Source organism: Melanotaenia boesemani, chromosome 11, assembly GCF_017639745.1.
Source record: "Melanotaenia boesemani isolate fMelBoe1 chromosome 11, fMelBoe1.pri, whole genome shotgun sequence".
NCBI classification, from domain to species: Eukaryota; Metazoa; Chordata; class Actinopteri; order Atheriniformes; family Melanotaeniidae; genus Melanotaenia; species Melanotaenia boesemani.
In genome coordinates this window covers 23363937-23384428 of record NC_055692.1, presented here as the reverse complement: position 1 = coordinate 23384428, position 20492 = coordinate 23363937, and the positions used below count along the sequence as shown (strand labels likewise).

Sequence of the window (20492 nt, the reverse complement as noted above, 5' to 3'; positions counted from 1 at the left end):
TAACTTTTGCAATGACCCGTTTATTGTTATCATTAACCTTTATTACTATCACATGTTTCCAAAGCACATCACAAACCAACGCTGTTTATTTTTCAAGCAAACTATTTTGACTAACTTCAAATGAAAAGGTGACAGACATTCTTACTAAATTTTTTGTTTTAAAATAATTGGATTGTTCGTTTCTTTAATTTAATTCTTTCTTCATTTTAGTTCGGCATTGAGACCCGTTTTTTCACTGTATCATTTTTGTTTTTCTTCTGTTTTCTTTCTTTTTTCCCTCCCAAACCATGAAAAATGCAGTACATAATTGAATTTGACGACACAATAATTTAAGAACGATGATGGGTCATAGCTTTACTTTGAAAGTCCTAACCGGAAGCTTGGATTTGGTGTGGGAGACTTGACCTTTTGACAAATTCCGATAGGTCTCATGCAGAAGTGCTGATCTTTGCAGTGCAATCTTGGACAATTTCAAGGCCCGCGACTTACTCAGGTAAGATTTAATTAGTTGTTTTGTACTTATTATCCTTGTTATTTACCTTTGAAAAAGAAACATTATCTCTGAACCTGGATGCCCAGGTACAATAAGAAAAGTTCTCCTGCATCTCGCCAAGTTTCCACGTTTTCGAGCGAGTCAGTCTTTGGAGCCCAGGGAAGATGACTCACTCAACGTGTGAATAAACTTTTGCAGAACCGACTTCATAGTACATATATATATACATATATATATATGTATATATATATGTGTGTGCGTGCGCACTAAGAAAAAACAAAACAAAACAAAAAAAAAGTCGCTACCTGGATTTAACAAAGCAAAACAACCATGTAGAAGGACCCATCCTGTGGTCGTGGAAAAAGAAGGGTCAAATCATTGACAGGCATCAAGCAGAGAAAACATGTAAGGAGATTGCAGAAACAACTATAATTGGTTAATAACTATTCAACACATTATTAAAAACTGGAAGGATAGTGTGGTCTTGAAGAAAGAAATTAGGATTGAAAAAATTGTTGTTCCTGAATAATCGTGATCAGAAATCACTTAAACTTGGTGAAATTACATTGAAGCAAAACAACAGTAGAACTTTTACTAACAAACTGAATGACAGAAATGAAAAAATTAATTTAAGCTGTTTTGTTTGTTAAAAAAACAAAAAACAAAGAACTGTTATTCCCTTTTATCATACACAATTGTTAGAGAGAGATAAAGTTAGCTAAACCAAAAACAAAACCTACTATTGGTTGCCTCTTGTTCACTTTCTTTCAGCAGTGCTGAGATCCTAAAGTGGCAGCGTCAGAACAGCTGTAAAAATGCATAAAACCAAAACAAACAAACAAACAAACAGAAAACTAACTTTTTAAAAATATATCACTATAAGTACCAGTAATATTTTTGTTTTATCTATTTTGCTTGTCATTAGGTTGGAAAATATAGACTTTCTGTCCCATAATTTTCCACAGTTATCTACAGCCCATAGAAGAAAGTCTGTCTATCCCCTTTTTGCAGAAGTTTTGTTTTTCTTTATTTTACAACCTAAGAATAGAAATAAAAATGTGGCTCTTCAAAAATGACAACATATTTCCTTAGCAAAAAGTAGTTTATTCAAGTGTATTACGAGTATACTTATTTTATACTAAAACTGAGACGGTATACTGAAAGTTTACTTTTATATACTATATTTTATATACTTAAGAATATTATAGTGAAGTATACTTAGCTTATACTGAAAAATATAAAGATAAGTCTGAGATTAAATACATTAATACTACAACATATACTTTCATACTAAAGCTTATAGTTGTACTTAAGTATATTTTTTTTACTTCTTTCTGCAAAATACTAATACTTAGTATATCTTGATCCAAGTACAGAATAAGATCAAGTCATTGACTCGTGGTTACATTTAATTTAGCAGATTAAAAATGTTTTTGACTACACACATTTGCTTTGAGGTATTGCCTGTTATAAACGTACATGTCAAAATCACGTAGTGCTGGAGTTCAAAAGTTTACAGTGAACAGTATGTGTGCTCAAATGCATTATCTTTATGTTCCTAAAAGTTTAGTTTTAGTAATTCATAAAAGTATACTTAAAGAATACTTCAATAAACTAAATGTGGACTAGAAGTATTTACCTAGTACACTAGTAGTATATAAATGAGTGTACTTGTTTACTTGGAAGTGTACTTTTATAAACTTAAAATGTTCTGATTGATTACAAAGAAGTATTAAGTTAATATACACTACCGTTCAAAAGTTTGGGGTCACTTTGCCATGGGATTCAATAGGGAAGTGACCCCAAACTTTTGAACGGTAGTGTACTTTTTAGTAAACTACAAGTACATGGTCCATAGTATACTTGCTATACTTATACTCAAGTATACTTAATGAAATAAACTTCAAGTATAACACTTTTTTTCTGAGGGAGATATTTATAAAAAAAAATATATAAGTTGTCTTTTTTCAAATTTTTTTTTAACCTGTCTGAGGGAAAATGGCTGTTTGGCAGACCTACATGTCCCATCGTCCTGCAGTCTAATCACTCTTACAGTGGCCACTTAGCAGTGGCTGCAACCAGTCCATCGGTGGCCGTGAGCCTAATCGGAAAGCTTCATAGTGGCTGTGAATATTCTGACATTGCAGCTTGTTTTATAAACCATTTTGAAAGATGCAGCAACGTGTATCTATCAATGGATTTTTTCTTCCCTGAGGATTTGTCAGGCTCAGACTGTGAAAGAGCAGTTCAGGGAGCAGGAAACATCATTTTCAGACATAGATTGGCCACCACAGAGTCCAGACCTGGACCTGGACCCCATTGAGAATCTTTGAGGCTTTGCACAGTGGTCGACTCTCCCATCATCAATACAACATCTTGGTGAAAAATTAATGCAACACTGGATGGAAATAAATCTTGTTTCTTGCAGAAACAATGCCACAACGAATGACGAAATATTAGTGCGTGACCTTATTAATTTTTTTTTATTTTGACTTATATTTAATAAAAACACATGCTTTATTTTCCTCTCACTCACAAACATGTAATTTTTAATTTTGCTGCAACGTTATCACACTGACCTTTACCTTACTTTAGAGGACAATCAGAGAACAAAAGCCACACTGTATTCAAATTATAGCACATGCTGTATATAAGTTTGTCCCAGTGCTGACAGGGTACAGCATGTTTCTTGCTGCATCATTTTAGTCAAAATGTTTATGTGCTACCTTAGCAGAATAGTTACTTTGCCACTTTGTATAATAGAAAACCTGTGGATGCTATGAGTAGAAAATGAACAAGAATACTTTTCTGCAACACCCTTTTTTGTATTTCTGGACACAGTTGAACAGGTTTAGTTTAGAATAAAGAATATCTGTAAATTTTCTTTTTCTTTTTTTTTTTTATTATAAACAATCTAAGTAATTCTTTAAGTATTGTCTTATTTTGCCTCCTGTAAGGAAAGGTTTTTGCATTTTCTGTGAAAGCCCTGATCTTAGACACAGTGGGCACTGCCATCGGTCCTTACAAGTTATACCTTGTTGTAAAGGTAAATAATCAAGATATCCAACAATGTATAATACAAAAATTGGTAATGTTAAAAGGTAGCAATAACTGACCAAACGCACATTCCTTACTTTTTGTACTAGATTTATATGGATTTAATAGAATTCAAGGTGGTTTGCAACATCCAGGAAATCCAGAGCATCAAATCAGCTCAGAAGAGGATTTAGTTTGGATACATGTTGACATTTTTACTGTGACCTTGCCTCTGGTTCATCAGCATTATTTGCTGTAAACAGTTGTAACCTAATCAGCCTTTGAACCACGCTGGTAGCTGCTATTCTCTGTGGAAGAACATTTACTTGTTGCATATAACTACTTAACAATGTTATTAATTTTTAAAACATTAATAGAAGAAACATTACAAAGATATGAATTTTTAATGCTTTTGATTGGCTACTAAATGCTACATGTAAACAGGAACAGCTACTGAATTAAGTTTAAATCGTACATTGAAATATTAAATGTTAAATTTAATGTAACCATCAAAAATAGGTTTTGTACTTCTCAGGCTTGTACTAAATACTTGCTTTGGAATAGAAAGGCAGAGCAGATGGAGATAAAACAAGCCAAATCAAATGTTTTGGAGTCCCCCCCAAAAAAGACTGTATAAAACACATGTTGTTTTGAGCACAGCAATTATGAAATAGCATGAAAAAGATGGTGGAAGATTGCAGGTGTGCATAATAATCTAAAGTTCTGTTGTTTTCATAAATCATTTTTGCAGCATCATATACTGCATGTAGCCAAGATAATATGGTCCATGTCACACATACATGTATGTATTGTAGATCCACATAACTAAGAAATAAACTAAAATAAACAGTTCCACATAGGACATAAATCCCAGTCCACTGGGTAAAAATCCAGCAGCTGATTTATGCCACTCACATCTCCTCTGTTCACAAATGTGTACTTCTATTTGCAAAGTCATTTCACCTTCAGCCTAATCAGACATAAAGAAGTGCCCCCGCTGTCTGTATTTTTGGGAGAGAGACCAGTTGATAACAGTCATTAAATGAGCCACTAACATCAGAAGTAGGTGCAGTTCCTATGACTAAAGTAAAATGTGAGCACTTTTCCTTTTAAGTTTCTGCCCTACTGGTGTGTTTGCCAAATCTCTCTCTACACGTATGTATAAAACTTTGGCATTTTGTACCTTCTCCAAGCTCAGGATAATTCTGGCTGAATTTAGTTTCAGTACTTACCCAAACATTTTCTGACAATCTTATCAAATGAGAATCTGATCTTAATCTCTCATCTTACATATTATTGTTTAAAGACTATGTTTATTTACCTGGATGGATGGATGGATGGGTGGGTGGATGGATGGATGGGTGGGTGGGTGGATGGATGGATGGATGGATGGGTGGGTGGATGGGTGGATGGATGGATGGAATGTGAATGGAATGGACATAGAGATGATGAGAGTACCTGGGTTTTCACCTGAACAATAAACTGGACTTGTCGCTGAACACTGCTGCACTTTACAAAAGAGGTCAGAGCAGACTTTACCTACTGCAGAGACTGAGGTCTTTTGGAGTGCAGTGAGCGCTCCGGAGAACCTTTTTTCATACTGTGGTGGCATCAGCCATTGTTTATGGAGCTGTCTGCTGGGGCAGGAGAATGCAGAGATCAAGTAACTGAACAAACTGATGAAGAAGGACAGCTCTGTACTGGGATGCCACTTGGACCCAGTAGAGGTGGTAAGAGAAAAGCGGACGATGTATAACTGTCGTCCATGTTGGAGAACAGCTCCCAGACTTTGACAGCACTGCAGAGCTCCTTCAGTAACAGACTCCTTCACCCCAAATGTGTGAAGGAGCGCTATCACGGATCCTTCCTGCAGCAGTTAGACTGTATAACAAGCACAGCGCCCAGTAGACAAAAAACACAAATGCACAATAAAAGACAGCATAAGTTATTATTGGACATTTTGTAAATAATCAACTTTTCATTTTTATTTCTTAATTCTTCTGTTTTATGTATATATCTCAACAACAGCTTTGTTTTATTTATAATTTCCTCTGAGTCTTATCTTGTCTTATCTTGTCTTGTCTTAAAAAAGTTAGTGTTATTTGACTAGTGGTATGATGTCAGAATAAACCTTAAATTCATTATAACTTTTATAACTTTCTAAACTTTTCCCTGTTTAAGTTAAATTTTCATAACATGCTGTTATCTAACAAGAAAATAACGACAAAAAAAAAAGACAAAACAAGTGTCTGAACAATGAATGAAGCACTAAATGTTCTGGTTCAATGACGTTTGTGTCTAAAGATCCTCTTCATCATCCTGTTCACATGTAGACTTAATTAGGCCAAGACAACACCAAACACATGACAAGTTAATGATATTATACTGAGCTTCTATATGTCTCAGAAAATTATTTTAGATGAAGGAATTAGCATCCTATGATTCTACTAAAATGTCCTACATCATGATATAATATCAGAGTAGAATCAACTTTTGACATTTTCTGTAAATTTTACCCAAAATTTGAATATCCCTAACTTTTTGTGAGTAGTGTATGTATGTATGTATGTATGTATGTATGTATGTATTGTAGATTCTTAAGCATGCAGCATGTATAGAATTGTTTAAATTATAGAGAATATCATATTTCTGGCATCATCAGTCTGTTTGAGAGTTTCAGCACAGTGTGCTTTATCATGCTGGCATCATCACACTCTGGCATGTCCTCGTGATGCGAGGAAGTGTGGTTGTCTCAAATGCATTTCATTCTGGTGCTGCTTAGTTACTGTTTGCAGGGTTTCAAATGACTTTGACACTCTGAGAGATTGCCCACTGTTTGGTGGAAAGTGAAGGTATTTTCTACGAGCATGATGTGAGGTCTCTCTCCTTTATTCTCTGTTTCCTTTCCCTCTCTAGAAGAAAAACGTCATTGTTACCAAGTGTGTGTGACTGTGTTCTTCACGCTTCATTTGAGAATCACAGCCAGCATTCTTTCTATTCGTTTTCTCTTTATTTCCCTTTGCTGACCATCCAGCCTCACTAGTCCATCTTGAAACTGTGTCTTCACCTGCCCTCGGTCAGACCACTCACTCCTCTGGATGCGCTGCTACTTCTGCACTGAGTTGTGCTAAGAAAAGTGAATACAGGAAAAGACCAGCAATGGAGAGCTGGAAACATTTGACTTAAAAATGGATTTGTTTGGCCTAACAATGGACATGCTTAGTGCAGACCAAGAACAGCTTTTCAGGAGAAGACCCTCATGTCAGTTATGAAGTATTGTGGTGGAACTATTATCAGCCATTTTCCCACATGAATACCAGTCATTTCCTGGGTCTATGGATTGTTGTAAAAGCATGCAGTTCTCAGCAGGGGATACTCTGCTTGATGTTTTATCTCAAAGAAGAAAAAGCCTTAGAAACTGCTGTTCTTGGTTAAGCATATCTACAGTACAGTACAGATCAGCAGAGAGGACGTTGCAATGAAATATTAGCACCGACACATGGTGTAATGGTCTGGAGGACATTCTGCTGTATTTGTACCTGGGAACACTTGTTTTACTTGCTAGCTGGCAGGGAAATACCTGCAAATAATGCAGACATTTTTATTATGCATACAACCCCTCTAGAACATGTCTAGAAATTCAGGGCTGCTGTATCATGTTTTTCAGCACTTCTCTATAAGCTGATCCATATGTTGCTGAAGAGGAACAGCACATGTCCACCAGCAAAGTAATATATTAATTCTGTTTCCTGTTATGCAGTGTTGACTGATGATCGGTTCAGATTTTAGCCTGGTCCTGCTGCTTTGTGAAGGTTGGACCCTGGTCCTCCTCACACTGTCTGTCTGCGGTCCTATGCAGAGGCTGCTCATCTGGAGAGAGGATGGCCTGCAATGCTGGTGCTGTGGTCAAATTGTTCACTTCATGTCTGTGTTTCCAGCATAATGGATTTGGGTTCTTGTGCATTTAGGATTAGGTGACCTGGTGAAAATGTTTAAAAAATCATATAAGACCATACCAGTACACCTAATCATAGCACTTTCCATATACTCAGCTGAACTTGTAATCATGTGTAAGGTTGTGCACATGGTTTCTGTGACACAAAAGCTTTCAACTCAAGGCTTGAGGCACCTCTAATATATTTCCTCTGTTCATTTCCTTTTGTGAATTAAATTGTTTAAGTATCTGTCCCATGGATGCCTCATTTAGAATATTGGCCCACTCACAGCTGTTTTGTTTGCTAGATACTGTAGATGACAGTTTGTCCTCCAGCCAATGGCTATATTGGTCCAATCCCCAGCTTCTCTAGTCCACATGTCATTGACACTTTCCCCAATTTGTTCCTTAAACTGTAAATCTATGTTTGATGTCATAGTTACTGAAAGGGCTCTTCTCTTTTGTTTCTGGTTTGTCTTTGGGGTGATATCTGATAAATATTTGTGATTTGTTATAATTCTAATCTCCCATTTTACTTATATTGGTCCTAGTTGTCATAATGTGAGACTCTTTGGATTTAAAATTAACTTAATGTGACATTCAAATCAACTTTTACAGTTACTGAAAGTTATCACACTTTTACTCCAGGCATTTATTAAAGTTATCCTTGATCACAAGCCAGATTTTTCCACAAACTGGTTTTTGGTTTCTGTTGATCTCTTGTTTACCACCAGCTCTTAATAGCTCTCAGCTTTGCCTCTGCTTGTCAGCATGTGCACAGACATGCAGGATGACTCAGGCCTTCTGTTACAAGCCTGCTGTCTCCCCATGAACCCACATTCTGCTGCTTTACAGCATTTTTGTGTTCTCCAAAGCAGGATATCTGTTAATTGGCAAATTATTTACACACAACCTATTTTTGATCCACTGTTGCTGCTAAACGTCAGTCCACTTGTTGAATGGAAAACATTTGAAAATTTAGATGTGAGCCTTAGAAACATTTTTTTTGTCTTGTTGGAGCAGGAATTGGCAAGCTGTAGGTGCATTTGTTTCCTGCACTACATTTTCACATGCTTGCCATTTATTATGTTTCATGTCTTTGAGGAGTAAAAGCTGGGAGAACAATGGTCCTTGTCTGGACCTCCACATTGGCCACAATGAAAGGGAATGAGGGAGGGGGGGTGGGGAGAGACAGAGAACCAGGAAGCTTTCTGTCAGGGAGATCTCTTCGACACCCAATCCCCCCCCCCCCCCGTTTTTTTTTAGGTCACATTTTAAAAAGCTCTCAGTTTTCCATCTATTTGCCCAGTGAAAGGGCTCAGAGGGATCAGCAGCTGTCTTGTTGCTTCAGCAGGTGTAAAGTGGCAACTAAACAGCTTTAGCTCCCATAAATTGCTGCTTAAAGAAGATTAGAAAACCTTTGAGAATAATTGAGGCCTCGTTTTCCTCAGTCAGCATCGCCCGGTGACAGAGGAGGGAGGGGTGATATGTTGCTCGTTTTGCCCCCTCCTCCTCTCCTGGGTCCTGGGGGGAAAGTAGGTGAGAGGTTGAGGGGTATTCAGTGAGGGGAGTCTGTGGGAAAGAAAGGATTTATTCAGTGGAATGAATTCAGTTTCTGATGGAACATGAATTGACAAAAAAAATACAACAAAATCTACAAAACTACATACATTTTGTAGACTTGTGTGTGTGTGTGTGAATGTTGTTAAAGTTTATTCTGATGATGTAAATTAAAAAAAATCACCCTCCCTGTTTGTCATTGATTCATTCAGTTTTTTTTATATGAATATTGAAGTCTGGCAGGGAAGTAATTTGGGGTGGACTTTCCCCTTCTTCCCCTATCGCCCCATCTCCCCACATGCCTCTAGCTACTGTACTCCCCATGTGTGTTTTTCCTCTCCCCAGTGGCTGATAAAGTGGCACAACATGACTGAAAGTAACCTTCAGCGCCTGTTTCGGTTAAGCCAATCATTATTACTTCCTGATGTCTCTCCACTCATTGCCTCCCCCTCTCACACCCTGCATGAGCCCAAGTCTTTTCTTCCTTTGTCTCTGAGCAGTGCCAAGGCTGTGTTGTTCGGCCTTCAAGCCAGGCACTTCAGACTGGATCCTAAACTTTGACATGTGCAATGTTGCTTTCACATTTAACTTAGTTCTCATTTGTTGTTGTATTATTTATTGAAGCCACATGAGTAGAGTATGGGGTTGTTTAAAGGAGACTTGGGGAGATTTTACACATCAGTCTGTGTTAGTGAGAAGTTACAAAATCTTTATATATAAAAATATATGGAGATGAGGAGTTTGAAAGACGATAGCTACAAAGAAATGTGTATTGTGGGTAACAGAGCTGTAAGGTTTTGGTATGGGAGAAGAATAAAAATAGAATAAAAAACATAAAATATTTGTTTCTGTCCAGAGTGTTTATAATATGAAAGCAGTGCAACAGTAAACCATATAAGCCTACCGTTTTACAAACTATACATTTGCAGCTGATTTTTCTTCATTGTATTTCTCTGTTGAGAAAAAAAAGTTACTTGGATAAAGGAAGAAAGCATACAAATTTCATGTATGTGCATAGAGCACTGTAGTGCTACCAGTGTGTTAAAGTTAGAGTTGCATTTATATGTTAAACTTTTGATCATGAGCTTTTGAGCTAATTTTCCACCAGAATGGATTTTATATCACATTAGATTTTATGAAAAAGTTTGACAAAATTCTTTCTGGTTTTCCGAATTCTTTTAAAGCCTTTCTAATTTTATTACAGGCTGAACAATCTCTGAGTGAGTGAGAAAAAAAGGGATTTAACATAATTAATCATGAAGTAATCATAAATTGCAGCTCAGAGTGATAGCGTCTCTCGAAGGCTGTGTGCTACAGAATCAACGTACAAAAGTATTACAGAAAAAGACACGAAACAGGTAACAGCAACACAAAAGCAACACTGTCGCCACTAAAGTCACAGTGTCACTGGACCAGATAAATATCCTAATCTGTGGTATGCTAAGAAAAGCTAAATAATGATGGAACCACTGAGAAATTCAACTTTTCCTTTCTTTTATTTGTCTGACTGTCCTCTACATGTGTGTGAGGAAAATAAGTACTTAGGTCATGACAAAGACATCCATCGACAGTGCTGTAAAACCTTTGCTCAAGCTAACATGCTGATAAGGAAATTTTCTATGTGCTCTGATTCTGTGAATGCTCAAGGTAGCCTACAATGATGCAATGAGGTTGCAACTTTGTGTCACTAGGTGGCATAGTGTCAACTCTTAAGGCAGCTAATGTTCAGTTTTATGTGTCAGTTGGATTAAGTTAGACAACCACATGATAGAAGACCTAGTGAACCTTCTAAAAAAAGCTGCTGTCAATTCACTTCTGAACTGCAAATAAAGTTTTTAGATGAAAACCATTTGCTACATATTTGTTTTTACAGCATTTTTTAAATCTGCAACACAGTTTTTTTTTTTTTAAATACTTGGTTTTCTTTCCTTCTCTTAGCGATGCATTTACAGGAGTGGCTGCAGTTACTGTGCTCCCACACAGGACTTAAAGGCTCTGAGTCTGAGGACCTGTGGAGTCTTCTGCCATCCCTGCCATCCTTCTCCCTCTCTACCTCCTCTTTGCTGGGTTTAGGGGCCCTGGCTTCTCTCACTGCATACTGGCTGGTGACCCGTCCTCGACCCATGCATCCTCCCTGTGACCTGCAGGCCCAGTCTGTTGCCATCAATGTGAGTTGATCATGGCCAATACTTGGCATTACAGTATTTGGACATGCGTTAATGTTATGATCATAGGTTTGTATTTAGTTGTCAGTGAGGATTTTGTTTGCATGCAGGGAGATCCCAACTGCAGGAGATCTGCTCTTCTGAAAGATGAAAATCTGCTGGAGTTTTACTATGATGACATTAGGACGGCTTACGACATGTTCCAGAGGGGCGTTAAGATCACAGGTGTTACACACCACACATATTCTAAGCATTTAACCCTTAATGTGAATTATGTTGAAGAAAGGGCAAGGCAAACACAATCAAAAGGAAAAGCTAGTTCTTTTCTGGGCATACCGGATATGTAGTTAAAGTACTGAAGAATGATATTACTAACAGCATCCTACCACAGCTGCATATGTTTGAACTGACATGACAACTGGTTTGTGCTGTTTAGGAAATGGCCCGTGTCTTGGCTTCAGGAAGCCAGGCCAACCCTACGAGTGGATCTCTTACACTGAGGTATGACACATTTGCAAACAGAGTAGCCCTCGTGTGTAACGTGTTACCCTTTACTGTGTGCAGACTGTACATCTCCTATCTTGCAGGTGGCTCAGAAGGCACAGTGGCTTGGCTGTGGCCTGATCGCGAAGGGCTGTCAACTGAATACGCAACAATTTATTGGGATATTCGCACAAAACAGGCCTGAGGTATTAATGTTTCTGATGTATGGGTTAGAGATTGAGCTTACAAAATCTTGCTGTTTAAACCCCTGAACTTAAAAATCCCCCTTCGATGACAGCCAGTGTTTTATCCATCTTAACATATCCACGGCGTGCTAAACGAATAAAATAAGCACATAGCTTTTTTATTTATCGACAGAGCTGGAGAAGGGGAAAGAGTTACATCAAAACCATTTAAGGCATTCAGGGATTGTTTTTGTGAGGGGAGACGTAATTGGATGAATAAATGCGTTTTCAGGAATTCAGTCAACACCTGGATGAATTTTATATATTTTTTTGTTTTCTTTTATTCATATTGAAAACAAGGTGCTGGTGGTGAATGTAGGTCTGCAGAGCAGCTCATGAAGAAGCCTGTCTGCTTCCAACCTTTTTTCTCTTCAAATATATCCATCAGAAAAGCCTATTTCTGTCATCCATGTGTTGACTGGTAAAATGAAAGGCTGATGGTCTGATGGAGCATAAAATTATCTCTCATTTTCAATCAATGCACCCTGAGTGCTGTCTATTTGGAAAATTGTTTTGCTTGTTGTGTAAATGGGAAATGCATGATAGAGTAGATCATTATGTATAAGCTCTTAATGTGAGATATTTACCTCAAGTACACAGTAATAAATGAAGCCTGAGAGACTTTAATGATGCTCCTTTGTCTCCCTCTGCTGGTGACAGTGGATCATTACAGAGGTGGCCTGCTATACTTACTCCATGGTGCTGGTGCCTCTGTATGACACACTTGGGATGGAGGCAATGGTCCATATTACCAACCTTGGTATGAAACCCTGCATGTAGAAAGACCCAAAACATAACTCAGGCCAAAATGCAATTAAAACCCTCAAAGTGAATAAGTCAGAAAATTGAAAATTTAGAGCTATTCAAAGTGTATGAAGAAAAAATGCAAGTGTAAGGAAGAACAGTGTGCATAGAATTTGTTAAAAAAAAAGTAATAGTTTATAAAGAAGTAACAGAAGTTCACAGAGGCTTTGAAAACATAGTAAACATGAATACTTTACTCTTGTCTTAGCTTAGTCATTAAAAACAGAAAATTGAATAAACTTTGAGTTGAAATGAACTCCCTTTATGGGGGTGTTTTATCACAGAAGTTTTAAACATGCCATGAACCCCTGGATCTTTGTATGTAGGCAAAATTGTATCTCATGTAAAATATAAATTTGTAAGGAAATTACGAAAGATAGAAATATGGCAGATGAAACTCTGTAGCTACACCACAGCAGAAAACAGTTTTCCCCTCTTTTTTTTTTTTTTGGAAATGTAGTCAGTTGAAAATAATTGAATTTGGTTTTTTACTTCAGCTTTCTAATTTACAATAAAAAAAAATATGTTAAGGTGGTGGAAAAGCTGCGATTTTTTTCTCTGATCAGAACATCAATCCACACTATTTGTTTCTGGGTAGCCGAGATGACAGTGGTGATTTGTGACCGGGAGGAGAGGGCGACATCTTTGCTGGAGAACAAGGAGAAAGGCTTGACTCCAAAGATCTCCTGTCTGGTTCTCTTTACCGACTTCAGCCAAGCCTTTGCAGAGAGGGCGGGGAAGTGCGAGGTGGAGGTTTTGAAACTGGAACAGATCTTGGTGAGGAGGGTTGAAGCCCTAAATCACAGTGTAACCCCCTTTAATCAAGCCATTATCAAGGAAGTGTAGATTGATGTGAATGCTCCTCTATGTGCACCTCTTAGGACCTGGGAAGGCAGAACCTCAAAGATCCTGTGGTGAGTTCACATCTTTCAGCTTCAACATCACCGCATCAGACTGGCTGGTGTAAATAACTGATCTCCCTCTAAATGCTTGCCTGACAGCCCTATCATTGCCCCTCTTCCATCAGAGATCATTAGCACTCGCATGTAAACGGGAATAGATTGAGAGTGGAGGAAGTCCCAAATCATATTCTCATATTATTATTTTATTTTATTTTATTTATTTATTTTTTGCCTCCTGCTTTAGCCGCCCCAGCCACAGGATCTGGCAGTGGTTTGTTTCACCAGTGGAACCACAGGTACCATCTGATCTCAGAAGTCTCTCCATAATTATACCTCACTCAAAACATAAGAGAAGTGTCCCACAGTGCCCACTAACAACCTCTCTTTATGGCACCACTGTAGCTCTTTTTGCTTTGCAGCACTCTGCAATAATGTTTTGTTTATTTATCCAGGAAAGCCCAAAGGAGCCATGATCACCCACGGCAACATCGCCTCCAATGCTTCCTCTGTCATTAAGATCCTGGAGGTCTGTCTACACTTCCACCTCCTTGTGTAATTGAGAACAGCCTCGCAGCTACCATCACTTCCCATCTGCTTGTATCCCAAACTTGTCCCCCTCCCCGCTGTGTCTAATGGTATGATTAATTGGGTGTTTGATTGCCCCTGTCGCTGCCAGGTACTTTAACTAATTGCCCCTGTCTGAAGATTCTTCTATCTAACTGCTGCTAAAAAAGCCATACAGCCTGTTTCATTGCCTGTGAGGCTTCGCTGTATACGGCTGCCTGATCGTAATCTCTCCCTTGTGCTTTGCTCATATTATTTCCTGTTTTCTCTCAGGGTTCATTTACATTCCAACAAGGGGATGTGTCGATCTCTTACCTGCCGCTTGCCCACATGTTTGAGAGGATGATTCAGGTAGTTGCTCCTCTCCCCTAAAAGTTTTTCCTTTGTTCATTTGTTTTTAAGTGTTTGCCTCTAAACCCCACATGAAATCTATTTCCCTCACAGCTGTCACTGTTCACCTTTGGAGCCAGAGTTGGATTCTACCAAGGGGACATTACTCTTCTTATGGATGACATGAAGACTCTTAAACCCACCTTCTTCCCTGTTGTGCCTCGTATTCTCAATCGTATCTATGATAAGGTCAGCAAATGCATTCAGAGGATCTGATTTATTGCTGTATCTGTCACTGAGAAAGCTGCCATCATCACGTTTCTTCCCTTGTACACTTTTCATTGATCCTTATAAAGATCCTGGGCTCTGTGACCTCTCCATTTGGACGGGCCTTGCTTCACTTTGCTGTAAGGAGAAAGCAGGCAGAGCTTCGCAGTGGGATTATGCGGAACAACAGTCTGTGGGACAAACTGGTGTTCAACAAGATTCAGGTTTGTTGCTGAACTCCCTAACTGGTCCTCAACCGAATCATATGTACTTTTGCTGTGTAAGGTTTTCTTTTTTTTTTTTTTTGCTTAGTCATTTAATATAAACCAGAAGTGAGTAAACATCTGTGCAATATCATTCTGGTGATGAAAGAAAGTATGAATGAACACATCTGTATATCACCTCTCAGTAATTGAAATGACTAATATTATCAACACTGGCTCCTAAAGATGTTTTCTGAAAAAAATAAAGGTTTTACAAGTTAGGACAGTATTAAAAAAAGAAGAAGAAGAAAAAGCTGGTCATTATCAGGTTTTAAAACTGGGTAAATGCAACTTCAGATAAACAGTACAAGAGACATTGCACCATGTTTTTTCTTTAGCAGTGTGTTAAAAACTAAGTGCATCTTACTGCTTCATCTAGAATTAGAAGGAAACATAAGTGTCAGGTGCTGCTAATCAGATGTAATTCATTGATCATCAGGAAGTATAAGCAGCTCTTTAATAGCAAACCTTTGGTAGTTTGATTAAACACAGTCCCAAAGCCATCAGCAGTGGTCTTGTCCTGGTGTGTCCAGGTACAGTCCTTGATGGCTGCAGTCCTGCAGGTTTTAGATGTTTCTCTGCTTCAACACACCTCATTTATTTTTGTCTGTGTTGCGGCTAGTGGAATTAATTTTTGCAATAACTCTTTATTTAAGACTTTTTAGTTTTTAAATCCACTGTCCTTTTCTATAACGTCTTATACTCTGTTGATGAATTTAGTACCCCCTGGTGACCTTCAAGGCCAAAAGTGTCCACACACAAAAACTGCTATAAAATCGTCGTATATCACTATTTTTCTGCTTTGATTTTATAAATCATTTAAAATCAAATAAACAATTTCCGTGCTGCTCAAAAATACCAAACATTCAATCATTTTTAGGATTGTAAGCATTTAAATGCCACTTTGAATATTTGAATTACTGTCATTTATTACATAAAACTGAATAATAAATATTAGAGGATGTGTCTTTTGTGGTAATAATGCACTTCAGTCTTTAATGTCAGCATTTCATTTTGTAGAAAAGCAGTGATATTTGATATTTTTGCTGGATTCTACCAGATTCAACTGGTTTCGCATTGTAGGCAGACACAGGAAATCCTGGTGTTTTTGCCACCCATGTTACACAGCTGTGTGACCACCAGGGAACGTCAAGGTTTTTTGTGCATATGTATGAAATAATTTCCTAATCAACATCTAAATTAACATTTTGATAATCAGAAATAATAAAATAATACCAGGATTTTCTGCCTCTGCCTACAATGAGAAACCAGTTGAATCTGGTGGAATCCAACAAAAAGGTGAAATATCACAACTTTTCTACAAAATGAAATGTTAAGATTGAAGAATGAATAGTTTTAAACTGTAATGACAGTGTGATTAAAATACATAGTTTTAATGGAAGTCATTGGGGGCTATTTTGGCCATGAAGGTCACTAGAGAAAGTATCTGATGATACAAAAAATACTAATGACTTCAAATCAGTTTAGTTGCTAATGTTGGACATATACAAGACTCCTTTCACTTCCAAAATCCAATCCCCATAATATTTATTCTATAGAAAATATTTAATGTTTTGTATGTTTTTAATGAATAATTAATAATTCAAATGATTAATTATTATTAATTGAAAATAAAAGTCATATAATAATGTTTGGGATTTTTAGCTAGGTCTAAAAGTGTTCAAGTGGTTTATGGAAAAAAAAGCAGAAAAAATACTGATGTGTGGACACTTTTGGCCATGAATGTGACCAGAAGGTATTAAATTTGAGGAAGCTACAGGGGTTAAATCGCTCTCCTTAAAAGCTTGTTGTCAAGTGGTGCTAAAGCATTTTGACCCCTTGATCTGATCAGGTGTACTGCAACAGGAAACATCCAAAACCTGCAGGACGGCAGCCGTTGAGGACAAACTTTGGACACCCCTGGTCTTGCTCATCAATCTGGGAAGGGCTATGAAGTAATTTCCAACAAATTTTTAGGTCCATCATAGTGAGAAAAAATTATTCACAAGTTGAAAACATTCAAAATAACTGTCAGTCTTTTGAGGAGTGGAAGTTCACTCAAATGTCAGTGTTATACTCAAAGAAATGTTAATTTTTTTTTTAAATAAACAAATAAAAAAACAACAACTCCAGAGCTACTTATTAGACACTACACTCCTCACTTAACATGTTAAACGATAAAGTTTAAGACACTGCAACTAGAAAAATACAAAACTTGCCTGAAGACAGAGCCTTTACTCTCTAAAATAACATGGCAGCACAACTTAAATTTGTAAAGTTTGGCCTAGAGCACAATGCCAAATTTGGTTAAATGGTTAAATGGTGGTAGGATGATAACTTAATCTTGTTGTGAAGGCACAGGACCCGGGCACCTCATAGTCATTAACTTATTAAGCTTTGATGTTGAAAGACTTGATGTTTTTGCATCTATATAACACTTAGAAATGAAAAAAAAAAGCTTTCAGTTGTTAAAATGGGGTCACAGTTATGACTTTTTATGCCTTTACAAATTGGAAACATCCTTTTCTGGTTTTGTTCCTTCAAAAACAAGAAGTCATATTTTATATCCAGACCTTCGTGGTGCCATCTGTAGGCCCAGATCATCACACTCCTACCTTCGTTCTTTACTATCAGATTTGCTGTAGTAATCTTATTCAGATTCATACCAAACTATTCTTATATGATCAAAGAATGTGCTTCCAACATTCATCAGGTTTGTTTGTTTCTCTCCAAAGTTTAAGCTCTAGAGCTTTTTCTTAGATGTTATCCATAGAGGTTAATTAAATGTTTTAACCTTTACCATGCCTAACCTGATACAAGAACTGATTGTGACATCATTTGTGAAAACTCTGTTAGATTTCTCTGTATTTCAGATGACCATCTGCCATGTGGAGACATGATGCAGACATAAATAACAAGCTCTGGTGTTCATAAGTGGTCATGTAGTCAATGTCAGGAGTACAGCTTCTTCAAAAATCAGCCCACAAAACCTTTTTTGTTAGTTTTCTGTCTGAAATGGCACCTGTTAACAGCTCACTTTACCGTTGTCACCATCTTGATTTTATACCTCTCAGTACAGTTATACATGTAAAGCATTAGACTGGCATATAGTTAACAAATCTTAATTCAAACTTTACAAGAGAAGCACAATTGTTCCAGCAACCAATGCCAAAATCACCCACAGCATATTGGCCATGTGGGAGTGCTTTGGAGAGGCACGCACACAAGCAAACAACTGAAGAACGAGAAGGATTTTAGGTTGGTGTGTCATGACAGATGGGAAACTATGGCTGAGGGTGAACATGGTTCAAATGGAAATCAGTGTACTTTTAAAATTTTTACATTTTTTTCTGCATGCATCTTACTTGTGTTGCAGGCCAGTTTAGGGGGCAACCTGAGGTTTGCCTTGACTGCATCAGCACCCATCTCCTCCACAGTGCTGTCCTTCCTCAGAGCCACTTTGGGCTGTTTAATATTTGAAGGTTATGGACAGACGGAGTGCACTGGAGGCTGCACTTTCTCTTTGCCGGGTGATGCCAGCACAGGTAAAAAGGTTCTTTTTCCTTCATACTTTACTGTATGTAGAGATTGTTCTTGTGATTAGCAGGTACATGTCTGTTTTTCAGGTCATGTTGGTGCTCCTTTACCCTGTGCTATGGTGAGGCTGGAAGACATACCAGATATGAACTACTTTGCTAAGAACAGACAGGGAGAGGTGCGCTATTGTAAAAGGTGCAATATTTTACATATTCCCAGACAGTGTAAAAACTTAACGCTGCTTTGTTCTTAGATTTGTGTCCGTGGGCCCAGTGTGTTCAAAGGCTATTTGAAAGACCCAGAGAAGACAGCTGAGGCCTTGGACAGCGATGGCTGGCTGCACACTGGGGATGTGGGCCAATGGCTTCCAGTAAGATTAGAGAATAATCAGCCTATATATATATATATATATATATATATATATATATATATATATATATATATATATATATATATATATATATATATATATATATATGTATTGTCTTGTAAATTGGCAAATGTTTGACATGTTTAACGCATGTCTTGTGTCAGAATGGCACACTGCGCATCATCGACAGAAAGAAGAACATCTTCAAGTTGTCCCAGGGAGAGTACATCGCTCCAGAGAAGATAGAAAATATCTATGTGCGTTCTGTTCCTGTGTTCCAGGTGTTTGTGCATGGAGACAGTTTACAGGTACGTTACATAAAGGAATTTGCCTTTGCCACGTTTAAAAGCGTTATCTTACCTCGAGTGCCAGTTAGATGTTTGACTTTCTCTTGTATTTCGTGTCACCAGTCTTATCTCATAGGGATAGTTGTGCCTGACCGAGAAGTGTTTGTTGACTGGGCTAAAGAACAAGGTTTTGTTGGGTCCTACCAGGAGCTGTGCCAAAATCCTGTATGTCAAATGTCTTAGTTTTCTTAGAGTTACTTTATAGTTACAACTTATAAAAAAAAAATGCAAAATTGCTTGACTTCCAACAGGATGTAAAGAATGCAGTGTTAGAAGACATGAGAGCTGTGGGGAAAGAAGCAGGACTGAAGTCCTTTGAACAGGTGAGTAGTCTCCAATAACCCTGGTTTTAATTTAAATTTACAAGCTAGAAAATGTTTTTTAGTGGGCTATGCTAACATGTCATGTCTCACCTCTGAATCAACCCAGGTAAAGGACCTATATTTGCACCCAGATATGTTCAGTGTTGCCAACGGCCTTCTCACGCCGACGCTGAAAAGCAGACGTACCGACATCCAGAAAGTCTTTCAGCAACAGCTATCTAGCATGTACAACAAGACGGCATCTTAACTTCACACTGCCCTGGAGGATCAACACTGTCCACAGAGAAAGCAAATTTAAACCCTAAAATTCATGCAGTGCCTCATGTAGAAACCTACAGATTTATTACTCTGATTTTAAGAACGTTAAACTTCTTTCCACATTTGGCCCCATTTTATAAAGATTATGTGTTAACTCTTCATTTGAAAATAATGTGAATGGATTCAAACCTTTTAAATGATAAAATCTCACTGCTACTCCTGTCACTAATACAGCTCTGTGGTTCGCTGGGGGAAACTAACTGTAGAAAGAAGAATCACACAAGTTATAGGAAACCACCTTTAGACACATGAAATTAGACATTTTATTTAAACTACACTTTCCTTAAGGAAGCTTTTTTTTTTAAAAGGGATTCTTTAGTGTGCGTGGGATACCGTTTCTCATAAAAGCTGCATTATCTGTATGATTGTATAGTTTTTTGGTCCCTCTATCACCATAACATAAGGTTTTAATTAACATTTTTTATTGTAGATCAGTGGTCACACAAGTCTCATGATATAATTTTGGGTTAAACCATCAGGATTAATAATTTAAATATGCAATGATTTGTGAAAAATAAAGGATAATCTGTAAAACCTTCTGCAGTTTCCCT

At 37.6% G+C, this 20492-nt stretch overlaps 1 protein-coding gene across 1 annotated transcript; it reads left to right on the top strand.

Annotated features, from left to right (window-relative positions):
• The first annotated feature begins 416 nt into the window (after positions 1 to 416).
• Positions 417 to 20480, top strand: acsl2 (acyl-CoA synthetase long chain family member 2). The gene is made up of 20 exons (XM_041999167.1): positions 417 to 493; positions 10962 to 11191; positions 11299 to 11413; positions 11625 to 11689; positions 11776 to 11877; positions 12577 to 12676; positions 13319 to 13497; positions 13602 to 13634; positions 13867 to 13918; positions 14075 to 14148; positions 14460 to 14537; positions 14631 to 14765; positions 14873 to 15007; positions 18423 to 18591; positions 18673 to 18761; positions 18837 to 18953; positions 19118 to 19261; positions 19364 to 19465; positions 19552 to 19623; positions 19730 to 20480. Exons 2-20 carry the CDS (start codon positions 10964 to 10966, stop codon positions 19868 to 19870), a joined length of 2130 nt encoding a protein of 709 aa, XP_041855101.1. The 5' UTR covers positions 417 to 493; positions 10962 to 10963; the 3' UTR covers positions 19871 to 20480.
• The last annotated feature ends 12 nt before the right edge of the window (positions 20481 to 20492 follow it).

Coding starts and splice junctions, on each gene's coding strand:
- acsl2 (XM_041999167.1), top strand. CDS start 10,964: ATGCATTTACAGGAGTGGCTGCAGTTACTGTGCTCCCACACAGGACTT. Junction 12,677..13,318: donor GGTCCATATTACCAACCTTG/GTATGAAACCCT, acceptor GTTTCTGGGTAG/CCGAGATGACAGTGGTGATT. Junction 14,538..14,630: donor TGTTTGAGAGGATGATTCAG/GTAGTTGCTCCT, acceptor TTTCCCTCACAG/CTGTCACTGTTCACCTTTGG.